The 16,883-nt window shown below is 42.6% G+C and overlaps 1 protein-coding gene across 1 annotated transcript; it reads right to left on the minus strand.

The window, feature by feature from the left end:
- Positions 1 to 1,448: 1,448 nt before the first annotated feature.
- On the minus strand, positions 1,449 to 15,194 carry LOC103922957 (cytochrome P450 2J6-like). The gene is made up of 9 exons (XM_009331187.1): positions 15,024 to 15,194; positions 13,509 to 13,671; positions 12,208 to 12,357; positions 10,904 to 11,064; positions 8,768 to 8,944; positions 6,784 to 6,925; positions 4,863 to 5,050; positions 3,531 to 3,672; positions 1,449 to 1,627 (listed from the first exon to the last, which is right to left on the minus strand). The coding sequence occupies exons 1-9, from the start codon at positions 15,192 to 15,194 to the stop codon at positions 1,449 to 1,451; spliced, it is 1,473 nt and encodes a 490-aa protein (XP_009329462.1).
- Between the last annotated feature and the right edge of the window lie 1,689 nt (positions 15,195 to 16,883).

The raw sequence follows: 16,883 nt of genomic DNA on the forward strand, positions 1-16,883 counted from the left end.
GTTCAGATAGCCCCTAGACATTGCCTTCCAAAGTCTCTACATTCCTTTGCTGCAAAGTTAGCGGTGAAACCCACTGGCAAAGTGAATATCTCATCCCACATTTATGCCTCATCCAAGCAGGATTGATAATGGGCGTGATTCTACGTCATAGAAACCTAATTTAAAAAAAAAAACACACAAAAACCAACTAACAAACAAACCACTTGGCAATATATTATAACAATGATCAGGCTGCCAAGTGTCCTGGTTTCGGCAGGGATAGAGTTAATTTCCTTCCTAGTAGCTGGTACAGTGCTGTGTTTTGGATTTAGGATGAGAACAAAGTTGATAACACACCCATGTTTTAGTTGTTGCTAGGTAATGCTTACACTAGCCAAGGACTTTCTAGTTTCCCATGCTCTACTGACTGAGAAGGCTGGAGGTGCACAGGAAGCTGGAAGGGGGCACAGCCAAACTGGCCAAAGGGACATTCCATACCATGTGACGTCATGCTCAGTACATAAACTGGGGGAAGCTGGCCGGGGTGTGCTGCTGCTCGGGGACTGGCTGGGCATCGGTCGGCGGGTGGTGAGCAATTGCACTGTGCATCACTTGCTTTGTGTATTATTATTATAATATTATTATTATCATTTTATTTCAATTATTAAACTGTTTTTATCTCAACCCACGAGTTTTTCTCACTTGTGCTCTTCCAATTCTCTCCCCCATCCCACCGGGGGGGGCGGGGAGCGAGCGAGCTGCTGCATGGTGCTCAGTTGCCGACTGAGGTTAAACCATGACACCAAGTCATACATTCACATGTAGAAACATCAAATTTAAGTTTCTTTCTTCAACTTTAGATTGACTCTCTTTATCTTCTACATGGGAGATACTTACATCAAATTCAGACATTAATGCACTCACATTCTAATGCGTTTCCTGGGTTTGGGGTGTTGGTTTTTTGTTTTTTTCATTTGCAATCTGTCAACAAATTAAAGTGTCTAAGTTCAGGACAGTAAAACCAAAATAGGGCTTTAAAAGTGCGTTTTCCAGAGTCAAATTACTTGAGGTCATCAAACCACTCACAGAAATGACACCTACTCGGCTCTTGCTGAGATCCTCTGTTGAATTTTACCGAGGTTTGCTCAGGAGTGAGCATCATGAAGATTCTGCTTGGCTAGGACAAGGAGACACAGCGTGTTGGCTTCAGGTGGGAACCATAGCATCTTGCTTCAAGTGCTCTCCAAGAGGAGAAAATGGTTAAGATCCTTGCGAGAATATCTGGGACTTTCACAAGGACCAGACCAAAAGTACTGGTAGTCTGGATCTTGGCTTGCATCCACTTTCTGAATAGCCCTGGGATAGACTAATATCAATATCCTGGCTAGTAGAAGAAGGTTTATACATTTGGGAGGAAATTCACTGAGGCAAAGGTGGCTGTCTCATGCTGGTCTGTGACGTGCTGCAACCTAGCGTGGAATGGCACAAACCCTGTACGGGTGGGGCTGCAGCGTACCCCCCAAAATGGGCTCTGTGTTGATCTTCGTCACCCCCTCAGGGAGCCGGAAGGTGAATGCCCGCAGCAGGTTGGCAAAGAAAATAAAGAGCTCGGTCCTCGCTAGATGCTCCCCCAAACACACACGGCGCCCTGCAGAAGGAAGAGGGGGAAGGACAGTGAGTATCTAGGAAATTTTCAGTTTAATAATCATAGAATCATAGAATCATTAAGGTTGGAAGAGACCTCTAAGATCATCAAGTCCAACTGTCAACCCAACACCACCATGCCCACTAAACCATGTCCCTAAGCGCCTCATCTAACCCGTCTTTTAAATACCTCCAGGGATGGTGACTCAACCACTTCCCTGGGCAGCCTGTTCCAATGTTTAACCACTCTTTCAGTAAAGAAACTTTTCCTCACGTCCAATCTAAACCTCCCCTGGCGCAACTTGAGGCCATCTCCTCTCGTCCTTTCGCCAGTTACTTGGGAGAAGAGACCGACACCCACCTCGCTACAGCCTCCTTTCAGGTAGTTGTAGAGAGCGATAAGGTCTCCCCTGAGCCTTCTCTTCTCCAGACTAAACAGTCCCAGTTCCCTCAGCTGCTCCTCATAAGACTTGTGCTCCAGACCTCTCACCAGCCTCATTGCCCTTCTCTGGACACGTTTCAACATCTCAACGTCCTTCTTGTAGTGAGGGGCCCAAAACTGAACACAGTATTCGAGGTGCGGCCTCACCAGTGCCGAGTACAGGGGCACGATCACTTCCCTGCTCCTGCTGGCCACACTATTTCTGATACAGGCCAGGATGCCATTGGCCTTCTTGGCCACCTGGGCACACTGTTGGCTCATGTTCAGCCGGCTGTCGACCAACACCCCCAGGTCCTTTTCCGCCAGGCAGCTTTCCAGCCACTCTTCCCCAAGCCTGTAGCGCTGCATGGGGTTGTTGTGGCTGAAGTGCAGGACCCAGCACTTGGCCTTGTTGAATCTCATAATCACTTTGTTCATTCTTGTTATAAGCAGAGGGTTTTTTTTGTTCAAGGCCAAGATCACGAAAGCCACAGAACTAAAACTTTGTGAATTCTTTCTCAGAAGATCCCATCCAATGTCATAGGTTAGGAGACACCAGATGAAAATCTCAATGAAAATCCCTGAGGTACCACCATCATTTCTTTCTTGACACTGCTTGACCTGCCAGAAAATTATTTTCCTTTTACAGGAGATGTTGAGCTTCAGGGTCATACACAAAGAATCTGCCAGCTGTTTGCATGTGCTTTCTTAGTGAGTTAAAGTCAGTGGATCAAAATTACTTAGCAATGGCATTTGCAATTGAACAAAGGCTTGGTCACTTTACAGGCAAAGCAAGAGGCCTACTGTTAACTTCCAAGGGTTCCTCATTGGAACCAATCGCATGAGCAAAACAGGTGAATAATAGGTTCACATTTCTGGATTGGCAGACAAATAAAAGGAAAGAGAAAGCCATTTTCATTAAGAAACCACTCCTGGATGGACATGTAAGTGACTAGTCTGCTATATCAACAGAGAAACTAAAACAAAACCAACAGAGTAGGAACTTTACTGCTAAGTGTGATCTCTAACTGTGCATTGTTATCTTATTTCCTTCTTTTGCAATTGGATTTTTCAGTTCTGTAAGCAAGAACTTCATTCTTTGTTTACCAGGATGCATTCTGCTTTTCTTTCAGCTTATTCCTTTAAAAGGGATTGCAAGTAACTCCGGTACACACAAGACACATTGCTTCTCAGGAATAAAAAGCACATATAAAGAATACTACAGACAAAACCTGCAGATGACTGCAGCATGCAACAAACCTAGGAGGTTCAGGAGTTTGAGTGGGATTCCCACTGCAGTATCCTAAGAACAGTTTGGGGTCTGACAGCTCAGAAGCATCTCCCTTGGCAGAAACAAGCCAGTACTGTTTTTTAAAAGCAGCAAACAGCAGAGATAGAAGATGTCATCTGAAGAAATAGCATAGTCTCACACTTCTGTATTCTTCATCTAATCTGTTGGGTTGGATCAAACTGCCAGTGCGTTTACCTGCTGAGAATGGTAAGAAGGCTTCTCGAGGTATGAAGTTTCCTTCTTTATCCAGAAAATGGCCAGGGTTGAACTGTCGAGGTGTCTCCCATTGCTCAGGGTCATACAGAACAGATGCTATATTTGGCATAATGATGGTGCCCTGCAAGGAAGAAAGTGTTGATTCAGTTCTATCTACTAGCCTCTCACCCATCAGTTTCTGCCTGGTGGGTAAGACTGCTGCTTGTTGCCATTTCTTTGTAACAAGGAGATATGATTTGGTTAGAAGACGATTTTCCTAGAAAATTGGAGTTTGTGATCATTTTCTTAGTTGGAAATTATCAGTTCTTAGCCCTGCAGCTATGTCAGTGGGTGTTAACAGCATTAGTGATGTTGGTACAACTGCACTGTGACCACTTTTACTACTAATCTTAATGACGCTTCTAGTAGGACTCTTCCGTTGATATTCAGGTCCCAGCGTTGGAAACCTCCTTTCAGGCTTAAGAGAGAGAGAAATGCATCCAGAAACAACTGCCACACTTCATTGACAACAACCTCTGAGCCCTTTTAGCAGTAGTACTTCAGGTTTTTTCTTTACTGGTTGTTCCCAGCAGACCGGTTCATGTGGCTTAGCTACCTGGCTGTCAGAAGCAGACAGAACAGAGTGAAACCTTCACCACAAAATGAATTAAGTGGGGCCAGTCCCAGATGCCAGTGATGGTGCTGGCCTCTCCTATCTCTCTTGCAATAAAAGCAACCAATTCCTGTTTCTTGCTAGCATTTTACAGTGGGGATTGGCACTCAGCATAGCTTACGTCATTCTACAAAATGCCTTACTGGCTGTGAACACTTGTCTTAGGCAGTATTTGGGAGCAAGCCCCTCACAGTCAGCTGTAGCTGACTCTCTCTCATCTGTTACAGATTCAGGCAGGTCCCTCAGCTCACGGAGTCAGTGGAGCTGTGAGCCATCCTCTTACAAGTCTTCCTCCATCCCAGGAGCACTGGCAGTGCCAAGTTGGGCAGGGATGTCTTAACCAGTGCTTTGGCAAACCAGTTTCTCCTCTCAGTCCTTCCCCAGCCAAGCAGAGCTGGTCTCTGCAGTTGTGCTGTTGATCAGCAGGGCAGGAGCTCGAGGCTTCCGTGGCAGGGGTCTTATCAGCTGCCTGAGCATCAACATGCTAAGTGAGAGACTTATTTCATTCCTGGAGCCACAAATGGTAACTCTTCCCCAGGCACCACGTTCCTGGGTTATATGGAGAATAGTTTATAGATGGAACATGGGCTACAAAACTGGAATACAAGTTAAATGTCTCTCTGCTGAAGAAAGAACAGAGGCTGAAAATGTGTTTGTACCTTTTTGACGGGGAATCCTAGCAATGTCGTGTCCCTCACACACGCTCTGGGCATGCCAACACAGACAATGTTGCTGAAGCGCTGAATTTCATGAACCACAGCGTATGTATAGGGCAGTTTTCGCCGATCCTCATAGCAGATTAACGGGGAAGGACCCAAAACAGCATCCAGCTCCTTCTGCACTTTCTCTGTGGAGAAATATTCACCATTGCAGATGGGAAGAATGCATCAAATATTTTAACTGGTCTCTTTTCTTAGAACAACAGGAAAATGTATTATTTCAACATAGTACCTAAAGTCTATAACATGCGATTTAATATTATTTAAAGCCTGAGTTTAATATATGAAAATAAAAATAAACAGGAAAAAAAACAGTGTGGTCCAGAATCATAAGCAAGGACTATACTGTACGTATTCCAGCTCTGACATTTATCTTACAGAGTGCTTGGTGGGTATAGGGCGAGTCACTCAGCTCCAGATTTTGAAGGTATTTAGGGATTGCTTCATTTACTGTATCTCAAAATCTGAATCTCATTTGCAAAATTGACATAAATGCCTCAGATATTAACTCCCAGTGCCAGGGATGAGTTGAGCAGAGTTGGTCCAAATATGGCAACATACCGTATGAACAAACAACACCTGAATCAGCCTAAAACCTTGGATGCAAATATGCACTCAATGACACAGCTTTTTCAGCCTCCTGGGGAGGCTGTGGGAATACAGGTATCTCCCTTGCTTTCAGTGCTCAAGCACAGCAGATGGAAGAGCCACCAGCCCCAGGAGTACCTGAGTCCTCCTTAAACCCTGGCCATATCCTTACTCTTCCTGACATAGATGTGGATGAGAAAACTCAGCCTCGATCTACACCGACATTCATAGAATTGGTGTTAATTAGATAAGCAACCTCTTTTGCAATATTAACTCAGACAGGAACAGTTTGTGTGTACTGCCAGCAGTTCTTGCCTGAAAACACCACCTCTACATATCAGGCAGCCAGAATCCTCCCCTTAAACTTCTTTTTTTTGTTTCTACAGTCTTTCCATCCCTTGCAGTTGTTCCACATTCATGCTTTCTTTTCTCCTAAGGTTTGTGTGCTGCTTCGTGAACAAACTGCAACATTACTGTTTTTTTAAAGGCTAGACTAGATGCTAACACCATCGACTGGTTACACACAGAATATACTCTACTGAAACCCTGAGGCCACCCCTGAACAACCCATATTCCATGGATGCCCATTGCCTAGACTTGTGCATGAAGCACTCAGCAAAGACAGGGAGGAGTCACTGCATTCTTCAAGGAAGTACATGGATTTGCACTGTGCAAATTATCTTGCATCTCTCTACCTGTTTCCTGACAAGAAAGATACAGGAAGAGGCAGCCGTCTCTACCAGGACCATAGGCCTTCCTTAGGGCAACCTGCAGCTCTTTACAACCTGCCAAGATCTCTCCAGCTGCTTTGTCCAGTGATGGATTCGGTGGGTTGTTAGGAGTATTGGTCTGCTCAGCAAGCAGTGTTGTGCCAGAAGGGGAAGAGAGCGTACGCTGACCGTGTGGCAAGCACAGCAAAGCTGTGTTAGCACTCCTCATACCCGAACGACGTCTGGTGCAGACAGGACTCATATTAGAGCTCTGCTCCCTGTTCCTGCTGCCATCAGTCAGCCTGCAAACACTCCACGCAGAGCACCTCACTGATTTGTCACTGCAAAGAGCTAACTTTTGTCTCACTGCTAGTGCCTTCAGCCACCTGGTTTGGTCAGGTCATAGGACGTGCCTCTGATTTTTTCCTCTGCTGCCATTCTTTGTGTTTTCAGAGAGTGAGAGCCAGGCTCAACTAGTGGCTTTTGCGCCTGCAACTCATTATATTCAGCCATCATTAACATTTGTAGTACCCACAACATTTCACAGCAAGAATCCCTCTCACCTTGGATGTCTGGATACACTACCATATAGAGCAGTCCCCAGTACAACGTTGTGCTTGAGGTCTCTGATCCACCGAGGAAAAGATCATTTATAACATGTACCAAATTGTCTTCGTCATACTTGGGCTTGACCCCATCTTTAGACTGTAGATGATGATAAAAAGTTGAAGTTAAAGCATAAAAGTTAGGTCATCCTGTATGCCTCCTGTGTGAGAGTCGTTATTTCCACAGCTGGCATGTGCACAAACAATATTCAAAATTACAGTTTTTGATGAGTAGTAAGAGATTAATAGTTTCCCAAATGGACATGGTAAGTCTGCATTGCTCTTTTTCATGAGGTGGAATACTCTTTCATTTGAAAACAGGCAATTTTATGCCTGTTGACTTAATCACGAAAACTTTAAAGCACACTACAAGTTTTGCAGTTAGCCTAGAGTGTACTTCTAAGCAAGTGCCCCACAATGTGTCACTCATTAGGCCTTGGTCTCTCCAGTATGCTATCAAATGGTGCTAACAAATACCAAAGGAAAACCTATCTGAATAAACGGTTCTCAACAGAACATCTTGAGAGTAATTTCTTCTCTCAGTTTAGGATAGATGTGAGCTGGTGGGAGAGAGGTACCCAAGTATTTTCTTCTTATAATAAGGGAGTAAAATATAAAAACAATTAGAGAAAACACATTAGGCAAAAACATTTTAAAATAAACAGATTGCAATAACTTGCACCCCTGACACCAGTGAAAGCTGCATCTTTGCCTCTAAAATGCTTATTTTAGTAAATCGTGTCGTACTCATTCAGATATAATGTACAAGAGGATGTATCAGCTGCTTTTAGAGCCCATGAGCCAACACTGTGAGAACACGGCAGCCTGACTAGCTGAAAGCTTATGACTAGAGGTAGAAGCTACATAAACTTCATCTACCCTAGGAAAGAGATGCTTCTTTTAGCTCCCGAAAGTGTCCCAAAATGACTAAGTTTGAAGCAGAAACCCCGCTGCTCTTAGCAGAGCCTCTCTGGCTCATAAGTCGCTTCCTGCTACGGAAAATAATAGCCCGGGCAGGGAAGAAGATTAACAGCTTGTTATGGCATTGTTTACTAGGCCCTCCAATTTGAATATAGGTGCCAAGCCAACTGTGCCCCAAACTGTGGGGAAATTAGAGGTAACACAGGGAGAACAGGCTTGGGACCTCCAAATGCATGCCATTTTTACGACCTACTGATGACAGCATCCATCTGCCAAGAAAGCTGACAGGTGTGATGCATAAAATACCTGTTCCAAGGTTGGTCAAATGGTCAAGTAGGCTGGGATTGCTGAGGCGCAACTGCTGAAAGGGACTGGGCTGGAGATGGAAGGACTGCTCTCTTTTTCATGCTGCAGGAATGATACCAAGGGATTTCAGGATAGCCTGGGAATCCTTTAAAGAGTAGAGAATCTCCTCAGACCAGGACCTAAAGAGGGTTTCCAGTACAGGGAAGATCCTCCATGAATGGTTCCCTGCCAAGGGAGGAACCACACAGTTGTGTGGCACAAGGACAGCCAGTGTTAGGACACGCACTGAAACACAAAGAAGCATGTCGGCTATTTCAGGGTGATTATCTATGCATGTGTATTTAATCCAGTTGTAAACATGAGGTATGCTGCTGTAGAAGGTGAGGTGGTCTACCAAAGTTATGTAACCTACAAGCATAAACTGTCTCATATTTACTACAGGATTGAAGTATACACATGAATATTTATGGAAAGCAGATGATAGCTCATGAGTTCACACCTTAACATACTTCGTGGTAATTCATTCATGTAACCAAAACATAAAACTGGATGCCTTTCTGGGACACATGAGGTAGTAAGCCCTAAGCTACTGTATTCACATTAAGAAGCCTATGAAATGTAAGAAACTATGATAGAAGGGGTCAGACTGGATGATTTAATGGTCTGTTTGACCTTATACTCCATAAATGTGTCATCAGGCAGAACGAACACTTACTTTCTCCATCTCAGCCAGGTAAAAGTCAATGAAATCCTGCGGTTTGTCTGGTATCCCTCTCTCCACATGTCTTCTGATCTCCTTTCTTGCAAAAGAACTCAGGACATCATAGGAAGATAACGCTTTCTTATGAGGACCAGGGAGACGGCGCATCAGCCAGGGGAAGATTTCATACAGCTGCGGGAGTGACACACAAGAGGTAGTGTGAATTATCTGTCAGTAACAAAGCTGCTTTCAGAAACACCAAAAGGCTGAATTGTCCTGTCTGGAAATGTTGATAGTGGAATAAACAAATTAGCATTGCTTTGAGTAGATTTTTGCCATCATGTGGGAAAACTTTACTAGTAATTTTGACACACTCCTGGCGGTCAAGGCAGTACTGACAACCCTCTGCTCATGCCAGTAAGTTTACTTAACTAATGCAGATCACTAGAAGACCATACCCCTGCACAGTTGGAGACCCTAGCTCCCACACACTCAAAATGTAAGGACATCCTTTCTGGATACTGTGTGGCTACTAAGATTAACAAGTCTGCAGCCTCAAGTAACTGGTGGAATTTGTGGAGCTCACGGAAGGAAAGTGTAGACTGGGTATCACTCTAAGAGCTAATTTAATTTTCCCTGTCAGAGTGCTCGTGACTACTACAGGAACAATAGTTGTTCAGATGGTTAGAAATATTACACCTTCAGTCTGCTGAGTGTATTTATACACACATTTGTCAGCTCAAAGTACTGTCCTCTAGCTTGGATAGTTCTCTCTTTGCAGCATCTGCCATTCCACCCTGCCAAGCAAACAGCATTTCTATCTCCTCTCTTTGTTCTTTCAGACCTAAGAAGCGAAGTCTCTCTAATTTTAAGTGATAGTTTGTAGGTCATCCCATTAACACTTCTCTACATTTGTTTCACTCCAGAGTCACGACATAAGGTGTCCAAGACCCTAGAGTAGGTCCCACAGATTATTACACACCAGAACCTACTTTAACACTTCTCTGGATGTAAAGGGAAAATAGTGCTGGAAGCACTCTAGGATCCTGTCTGCCTTTTTCGTCCTGTAATCTGCTAGTTTACACCAGTCCCTTTCCTCTTAACCTTTGCAATGAAATGTTCTAAGCTCATAACAGATATTAATCTCATTAATTCCTAGTATGTTTCATAATTTACTTTTGTACTATTACAATTTGTTCCATTCTTATAACTCCAATCCACGGTGCTTATGGGCCCTTGCAGCAGGATAGCCTGAACCTCGTCTGTATTGTTAAGGTCTCCTGGCTTTGATCATCTACAAATTTAATCTATTTTTCTATTTTTACTATGGGAAAGCTGTATAGTGCTACCCTCATATGATAGATCTGCTGAAAAGGTTTACTACCACATCAGCATTTTAGTTTGCCTTTTCCTATAAAACTCAAATGTCAATGGAATTTGCTATGCCATCCACGGTCCCCGTTACACCCAGCTTGTCCCTCTTTAAGGGTCTAAACCACAAAGTCTAATTCATGGGGAAAACTTCAAGTGCACTTCAAGACACTTCAAGTGCAAAGTTGGCCTTTACGGTATGTTGTGGGAGGTACCTACCAAAGAATCTCTGACAGAACTTGAATTGTGAGACTGTCAGAGAATGTAGGTATTGTTTTTGTAATGTGTGAATTGCAAGCTATAATCAAGTAATGGAAAGATTCATAATGAATATTTTATTATTTGTGAGGGAGGGAAAAAAAAGAAAATTGTCAGCATACAATTTGCAGAGTAGTAAGAAGCAGAACAGTGAATTCAATGATACCCATTTTTGGAGGAGAGAAGTAAATAGAGGTGGGAGGAGCAGCACTACAGAGTTCAAATTTATTACAAACTCCAGCCTCAAATTAAGTTTAAAGGTTTCTGTTAACAGTCTCAGAAATGCTGAAAGGCTTAAAGCCAGGAGTCAACAGAGAGATGTCCCCTAAACTCGCAAAGAAACAAGAGTTTTCTTAAAAATGGCCTCAAAACCAAGGGGGCAGTAATAAGGTCCCTAAGGACACCTCTTAACTCCCAGTTTGCGTTTGTCAGTTGCTCTGTGTTTAGTGAAGACACATTTTTGTATCCGCACTTTCATTTTCTACCTATTTCAGAAAAAAAAATAGCATATTATTTACTCACCCGATGAATAAAACCGCCTACAAATCTGAATAAATTCTCTGTGGCACTGGTCAGTTCATGGAAGGTTTTGTCCTCATCGGAGAAGTGATATCCAAAAACCAGAGCACAAATTACATTTGAAACAGAATGGAAAAGAGTGAAAGAAGGATCCACAGGTCTTCCTGCAAACACAGTAAATGGCAGTCACTCTCAATTTTTCTTCAGGTGTTCCTCATACAGATAAGACAAGATGTTATTAGAGACTACATAAAAAGTTCTCTTTATCCAGCTGGGTCATGAATGGGGACAGAGATGTAGCATTAATGTGTGTATTCATTAAAATAAAACATAATCTCAGAGCAAAGGACACTGTTAAACTGTTTCCTCATAGCTCTAAAACAATCTCATAGCCCTTCCTGTGAAATAATGTTGTACAACTAAGATCCACTAGAGGACGTCATATCAAATCTGCTGTCCTCAGTTGTCTGGAAGACGACAAATCAGAATGTGAGAAGGAAGAAATGTCAGTGGAGATGAACTAAGAGAAGACAGCGACAGAGACGTTACGTTACATTACATTACATTACAAAAATGTAAAAAACTACTTAGGAGGAAAGGCTGAAGGGACTTGGGAAGGTTTAAGAAGCAGAATAGATGGATAGGAACTGCAAAGTATTATATATAATATAATTTATAAAGTATTGTACATAATAAAATTATTACAGTCTCAGCTGTGAACAGTAGATCATCATATCTCTGATGATTTTTTTAAAGTTATGAGACAGACATCCATCAACAATGATTTGGATAGAAATGATCCTGGCCTGGACTCTAGGATGAACCTGATAATCCACTGAAGTCCCCTCCCACCTCCTACTTTCTTTGATTCTCTTGCCAATAGTTACTTAGCCAGACAGACACTAAAATACCAGTTTACCTCATGGCACCTAATGCCATTGAAATTTAGAGGTTTAGAGAAATGACTAAGCTCTGCAATACTCTTTAGTTACCTATTGTAGGCTGTCTGAGAATGGCTTGGCTGTGCAGTTCAGTGACATCATATCATTGGACAATCATATTATCAGCAAATGATAAGCCCATGGAGGTGGAATTTCAGAAGTTCCCAATTTCATTAGGTTTATGAACAGCTTTTTAAGAAAGAAATTCCCGCTTGTGATACTACGCTCTATCTGCTCTTCAGGCTTTGGTAAGTTTGGATACGCCACTCTGGACCTACCCCCATCCTAGAAAGGGGTGGGTAAGTTTGCATACCAAAGGTATGGATCCAGGACTGAAAAGCGTCTGATTTCTTAGCAGATAAATACCTTTCAGGTTCACAAAGAACTCCACCAGGTGAGAGGCCTCCTCTTGCACTCGATACTCCAGGCCATTGTTCCCCATTCCCAGACTGCGTAGAGTCATTATACTAAAGCGTCTCTGCTGCTTCCAGGAGCGACCATTTGCCAGTATAATACCTGAGGGTATTCCCTGGCATATTAATATTTGCCATAGACATGAACGATTAATTTAAAAATATATCATAAAATACATGGAGTAAATCAGGGAATACACTGTGTTACAAGTATCTTTAGGTGAAATTATCAGTAACCAGAAATCATAGCCAAACATACCCAAACTATAACTAGACCACATGTTCTTAATATTGATTGTAGTTAATCTTTGAAAAGAGCAATCTAAGGATTTGCTGACTGCTCCGTTTCTTGGTGTCTTAAAAAAAACACCTTAAGATGCCTTTTTAGAAGATCTGCTTTAGCCATACTCAAGTGTTCATGCTCAAGACAGGAATAACTGGATGAATTTCTACAGAGTGGTGTACAGGGCCAGGGTATGTTTATGGAGATATAGATCAATTAACGTGATCCTTGTAGGTTGAGGTGATGAAGGTGAAGGATAAGTGACATTCAGGCTCTGTTTCTTCTCTGGAAGGGAGACCACTCCACTGATTGTTAAATTGCACTAGTGGTTACCTGAAGAGCCCTGAACTGCTGCTGTGATGGTGATGCTTCATCTAGCTTTAAACAATCTGTGTTTGCTTCGGTATAGCAAGTGCAGGGGAGGAGAAAGAAAAGACTGCAAACTGCTAAAATACACTAAGGAGAAGTGGGTTTCCGTGTGTCGGACGCACTTTCACGATCAAAGGGTATTCACCAAATATTTAAGAGTGACTGCAAACACAGCAATGAGACTTCTGAAGGAGGGTGTTAAGTCTCTTACTCATGATGGAGGGTATTTGGCAACCATAATATATATGGTTACCAAACAAACAAGCTTTGCATTCATGTAACGTACAGCAAAATCATGTGCAGCAAATTGGATTATTCTGTGAGGAGGGTAAAACTGCTGAGTTCAGAGCTGGGATCACATACATCTTGAACACAGCAAAAAGGTCACACAGAACCAGCCAATTTGGAGTGTTTCCCAGGCTTGGGAAAGCTCAGGACAAAAGGCATCACGGCAAGTAGTAAGTTATTCCCAAGAGCTAACGGAGGACTTGGGCAGTATCCGATGGAAGAGCATTCTGAATGGGAGGGTAGAGGGTCTAACAAGGCGGAGTAGTTTGCCAAGTCAACATTCCTGTGCACTATTTATGGCAGGGAAATCTCACCTTTTCCTTTGGCCATTGCTCTGAAGAAAGGAGATATCATCCTCCCAGAAACATCTGCAGGGTGCGTAGTCATGCCATCCTTCACTGCTTGATATCCATTCAGTATAACCACCGGGGCCCGCCCGAACCACAAAGTATATATGTTACCATGAGTTTTTGCCAGCTATAAGTGGAAAAGGTGCCAGAAAAGAACAGATGAAACGCCACACATCTCAAACTGACACTGCACCTGCTATTCACCAGCCCAATGGCCAGTTGCGTGCAGAGAACATCATCCCTATGAATATAATTATAGCTAGAAGCAGAAAGAGACTTGTTTTTCTGAGTACGAGGCTTTCAGCAACCAATTTTATTTACCCAGGGGGAAGTGATTTTCTTGTCAAAGCACAGGCTGCAGCAACACTGCAGCAAAAGAAAGAAAACTTTATCTTTCATGTTGCGTCACATCCAACCCCAACATTTGTACATCATTAATTGAACAGCCACACTCGGCACCTCCCTGGGGCTCTATGCCTCCAGCTAGTCCTTCCTTTGCAAAAGGAAACCAGCAGATTAAACCGGCTCCATCTGTGTGCTCCAGGAGAGGAGGTGGGGCCAGAAACTAGTCAACAGCCATGAAGTGCCAGTGGGCTGCAGCTGAGTCCAGGGTTTCCTCACAGTACTGAGGAGAGCACTGACCATTGGAGACAGCAGAGGTATCCAAGCAGGGACAGGAGTATGACAGAGGAAATTCAATCATTTGTGGAAAAAGCTTTGTCCAAGAGTGGGACTCTGCTCCAGCGCACCCACGATGATACAAAAGAGGTGGTAGACAGTGTCTAAGGTGGCACCAGAATTACATCCAATTGATCACACTAGTCACTCGCTTCTCCTTATAATTCTTTGGATACTGGCTTTCCTCTCCCTGTTACAGCATCACTGCCTGTCTGAGTCTGCACTGCACTCAGTGATCTGTCCATACTGTCTCAAGCATAGATGTGAATTAGAGGTCAACTGCAAACCATTAGAAGAATCACTGCCAGGGTACAGGGAGGGACTGAGTTGGCCTGGGGAGGAGCAGCTGTCTCTAAAAACAAGTGGCAAACAAAGGAGGTGTTGGAAGATGGGGAGTGTATGCCCTTTCTGTATTACAAGCATACATACACATGCACCACATTACCCACTTCGTGATCAAATTAGACAATGCCAGCGCGTCAGAATTTTAAAAAGTAACACATATGGACTTATCAGCGGTGGAGAAGCATCTTTTCGATCACTGGTATTCTCCAACTTCAATAACAAGTCAGAAACCCTGTCCCCAAGTTTATTTGATTCTTAAGGACATTAAGTTTCCGGTGAAGATGATATATTGCACCTAAGAAGGTGACCTGAATGTAGGAATCAAGTTGATCTTTATATGTCCATACCTTGTCTGTAACTTTCTAAGACTTAAAAACTTCACTTTGCTATTCACATATCAGTTTTGTTTAAGCTGTGACTAAAATTAACCAATTAAGAGCATCTTAAAAGAAATACCTCCATCAGAAGATCCCGATGAAACTGAAAGTTCAGGTGCACCAAGTTTCCAAGCAATGGGAGAGGAGTTGGTCCAGGAGGAAATTGCTTGCATGCCTTTCGCAGGTTGAAAAACTCAACGATTAACAAAAAAATGATCAGGACTACCAAAGCTTGACTTATTGTCAGCATTTCAGAGCTGATTTATCAGCTCGTCTCTATCAAAAAGAAGGTACTGGAGCTTGGGAAAGGTGATCTTCCTTCTTGTTCCACCAGTTCTCTCTGCAGACTGAGTTTTGTAAAGTCCCGGTTCTTCTCCCTCCCTCTGTCCCTCCCTCTTTGTCACTGCCTGCCCTTTTTCTGCACCCCATACGTTTCCCATACTGAGATACACCAAGCTGATCCCTGACCAAAAGCATACCTAGCTGGTTACAGCAAGCCATGGTATGAAAATGCGGACTCGCTTGTACTCAAGGTATTTGTCCTGAAGCTTGTGTTAGGGAACTGCTGGTGCGTATTGGGAGATCTGGATTGGAATGACACCAGGCGAGAGCCCTTGTTGACCACTGGATAGGAGATGAGTGAAACTCCGTTTCATCCGCCTTGGGAACTTTAAAAACATACATAGTTGTCCGTCTCCGAATCACTGCGTTCAGATTATGAGTGTTACATGTCAGTCACAATAGGTTATTGACTATTGTGACAATAGTTCCAGGTGCTTTAGTCACAAACATTATTTAACTCATCTTTAAATGTGGTTGTAAATTCAGATTTGCCTGCCAGTACACACAGTTCACACAGGCAAAAATAACAGTAGGTGCAGACTAAGCATGCAACTAGAAGACAAAATTGTTACACATAATTTCTGAAAAATTGGCCTTAAGTGTTCAAACTTGTTTTTCCAGTAAATGGAAAAAATAACAGATTCATCAAGTGAGGATTAATGACACGGAGATAATGCTTAAAAGCTCACATTCCAATTAAATAATTAAAAAATCAGAATATTAACATTTGTTATATTTAAAAATGAATTAAATATAGAATTCCAATTGTAATTATTTTCTACATTTTTAGTACGTAACCTAATTGAAGGCTTCATTTGCCTTGGTTTATTTTCTACATTTCTTATCAGTTTCAGAATCCTGGCTATTATTACCAGTTACCAATAAGTTTACAGGACACACTGAAAATCTGGCCTCTGATAATTAAGAGATTCACACCTAGTTTGAAACACAGAGCGGGGAAAGCACCGTGTGTCAATTACCAGAGGATCCTATCTTGCATTGCAAAGAGAAAGTGTCTTCACTAAAAATGAAGTACAAGTCTGAACAAGAAATTGCCCTGCCCTCCAACGCGTACATAAATGCAGTGTTTTGCAAACCTGGCAACATTAAGAAAGTAATGTGAGTCAGTGATATCAATCCATCTCCTTCATTTGGCCAAACTTTGCAGCTATTGTAGGTACCTACATGCCTGCACTATACAGTGAAGGCAGCACGGAAAAGCAGTTTTTTATTACCTTATCTGTGCAAAACTAACAAGACATTATGGGCAGCATGTGTGGGAAGCGGGCTGAGGTGGGCTCCGTGGCTTTGCTAAAACCACTGCAAGTCAGGTACAACTGCCCACTATGAGGCTGAAATCAGCAAAGCTCAAAATCAGAAAAATGTGTTTCTTCAAACCAAAATACCAAGTTTAAAATTTTGAAAAAAATGGAAGAAAATTAATGTTGTGCAGACAGCTGAAGTCAGAAGAAATGCTGAATGACATAAATTTCGTGAATAGACTAAATACAATCATATTCCTCTCTTATCTGTTTGGTCAATATTCCATTGCTTAGTTTTAGACATTTCATACTTGATGTAGTATTTTGGCATCAGT

Source organism: Pygoscelis adeliae, unplaced genomic scaffold (assembly GCF_000699105.1).
Source record: "Pygoscelis adeliae isolate BGI_AS28 unplaced genomic scaffold, ASM69910v1 Scaffold479, whole genome shotgun sequence".
Lineage (NCBI taxonomy): Eukaryota > Metazoa > Chordata > Aves > Sphenisciformes > Spheniscidae > Pygoscelis > Pygoscelis adeliae.

Coding starts and splice junctions, on each gene's coding strand:
- LOC103922957 (XM_009331187.1), bottom strand. CDS start 15,194: ATGCTGACAATAAGTCAAGCTTTGGTAGTCCTGATCATTTTTTTGTTA. Junction 11,065..12,207: donor GTTCTTTGTGAACCTGAAAG/GTATTTATCTGC, acceptor CTGTGTTTGCAG/GAAGACCTGTGGATCCTTCT. Junction 5,051..6,783: donor AGTGTATCCAGACATCCAAG/GTGAGAGGGATT, acceptor ATTTCTCCACAG/AGAAAGTGCAGAAGGAGCTG.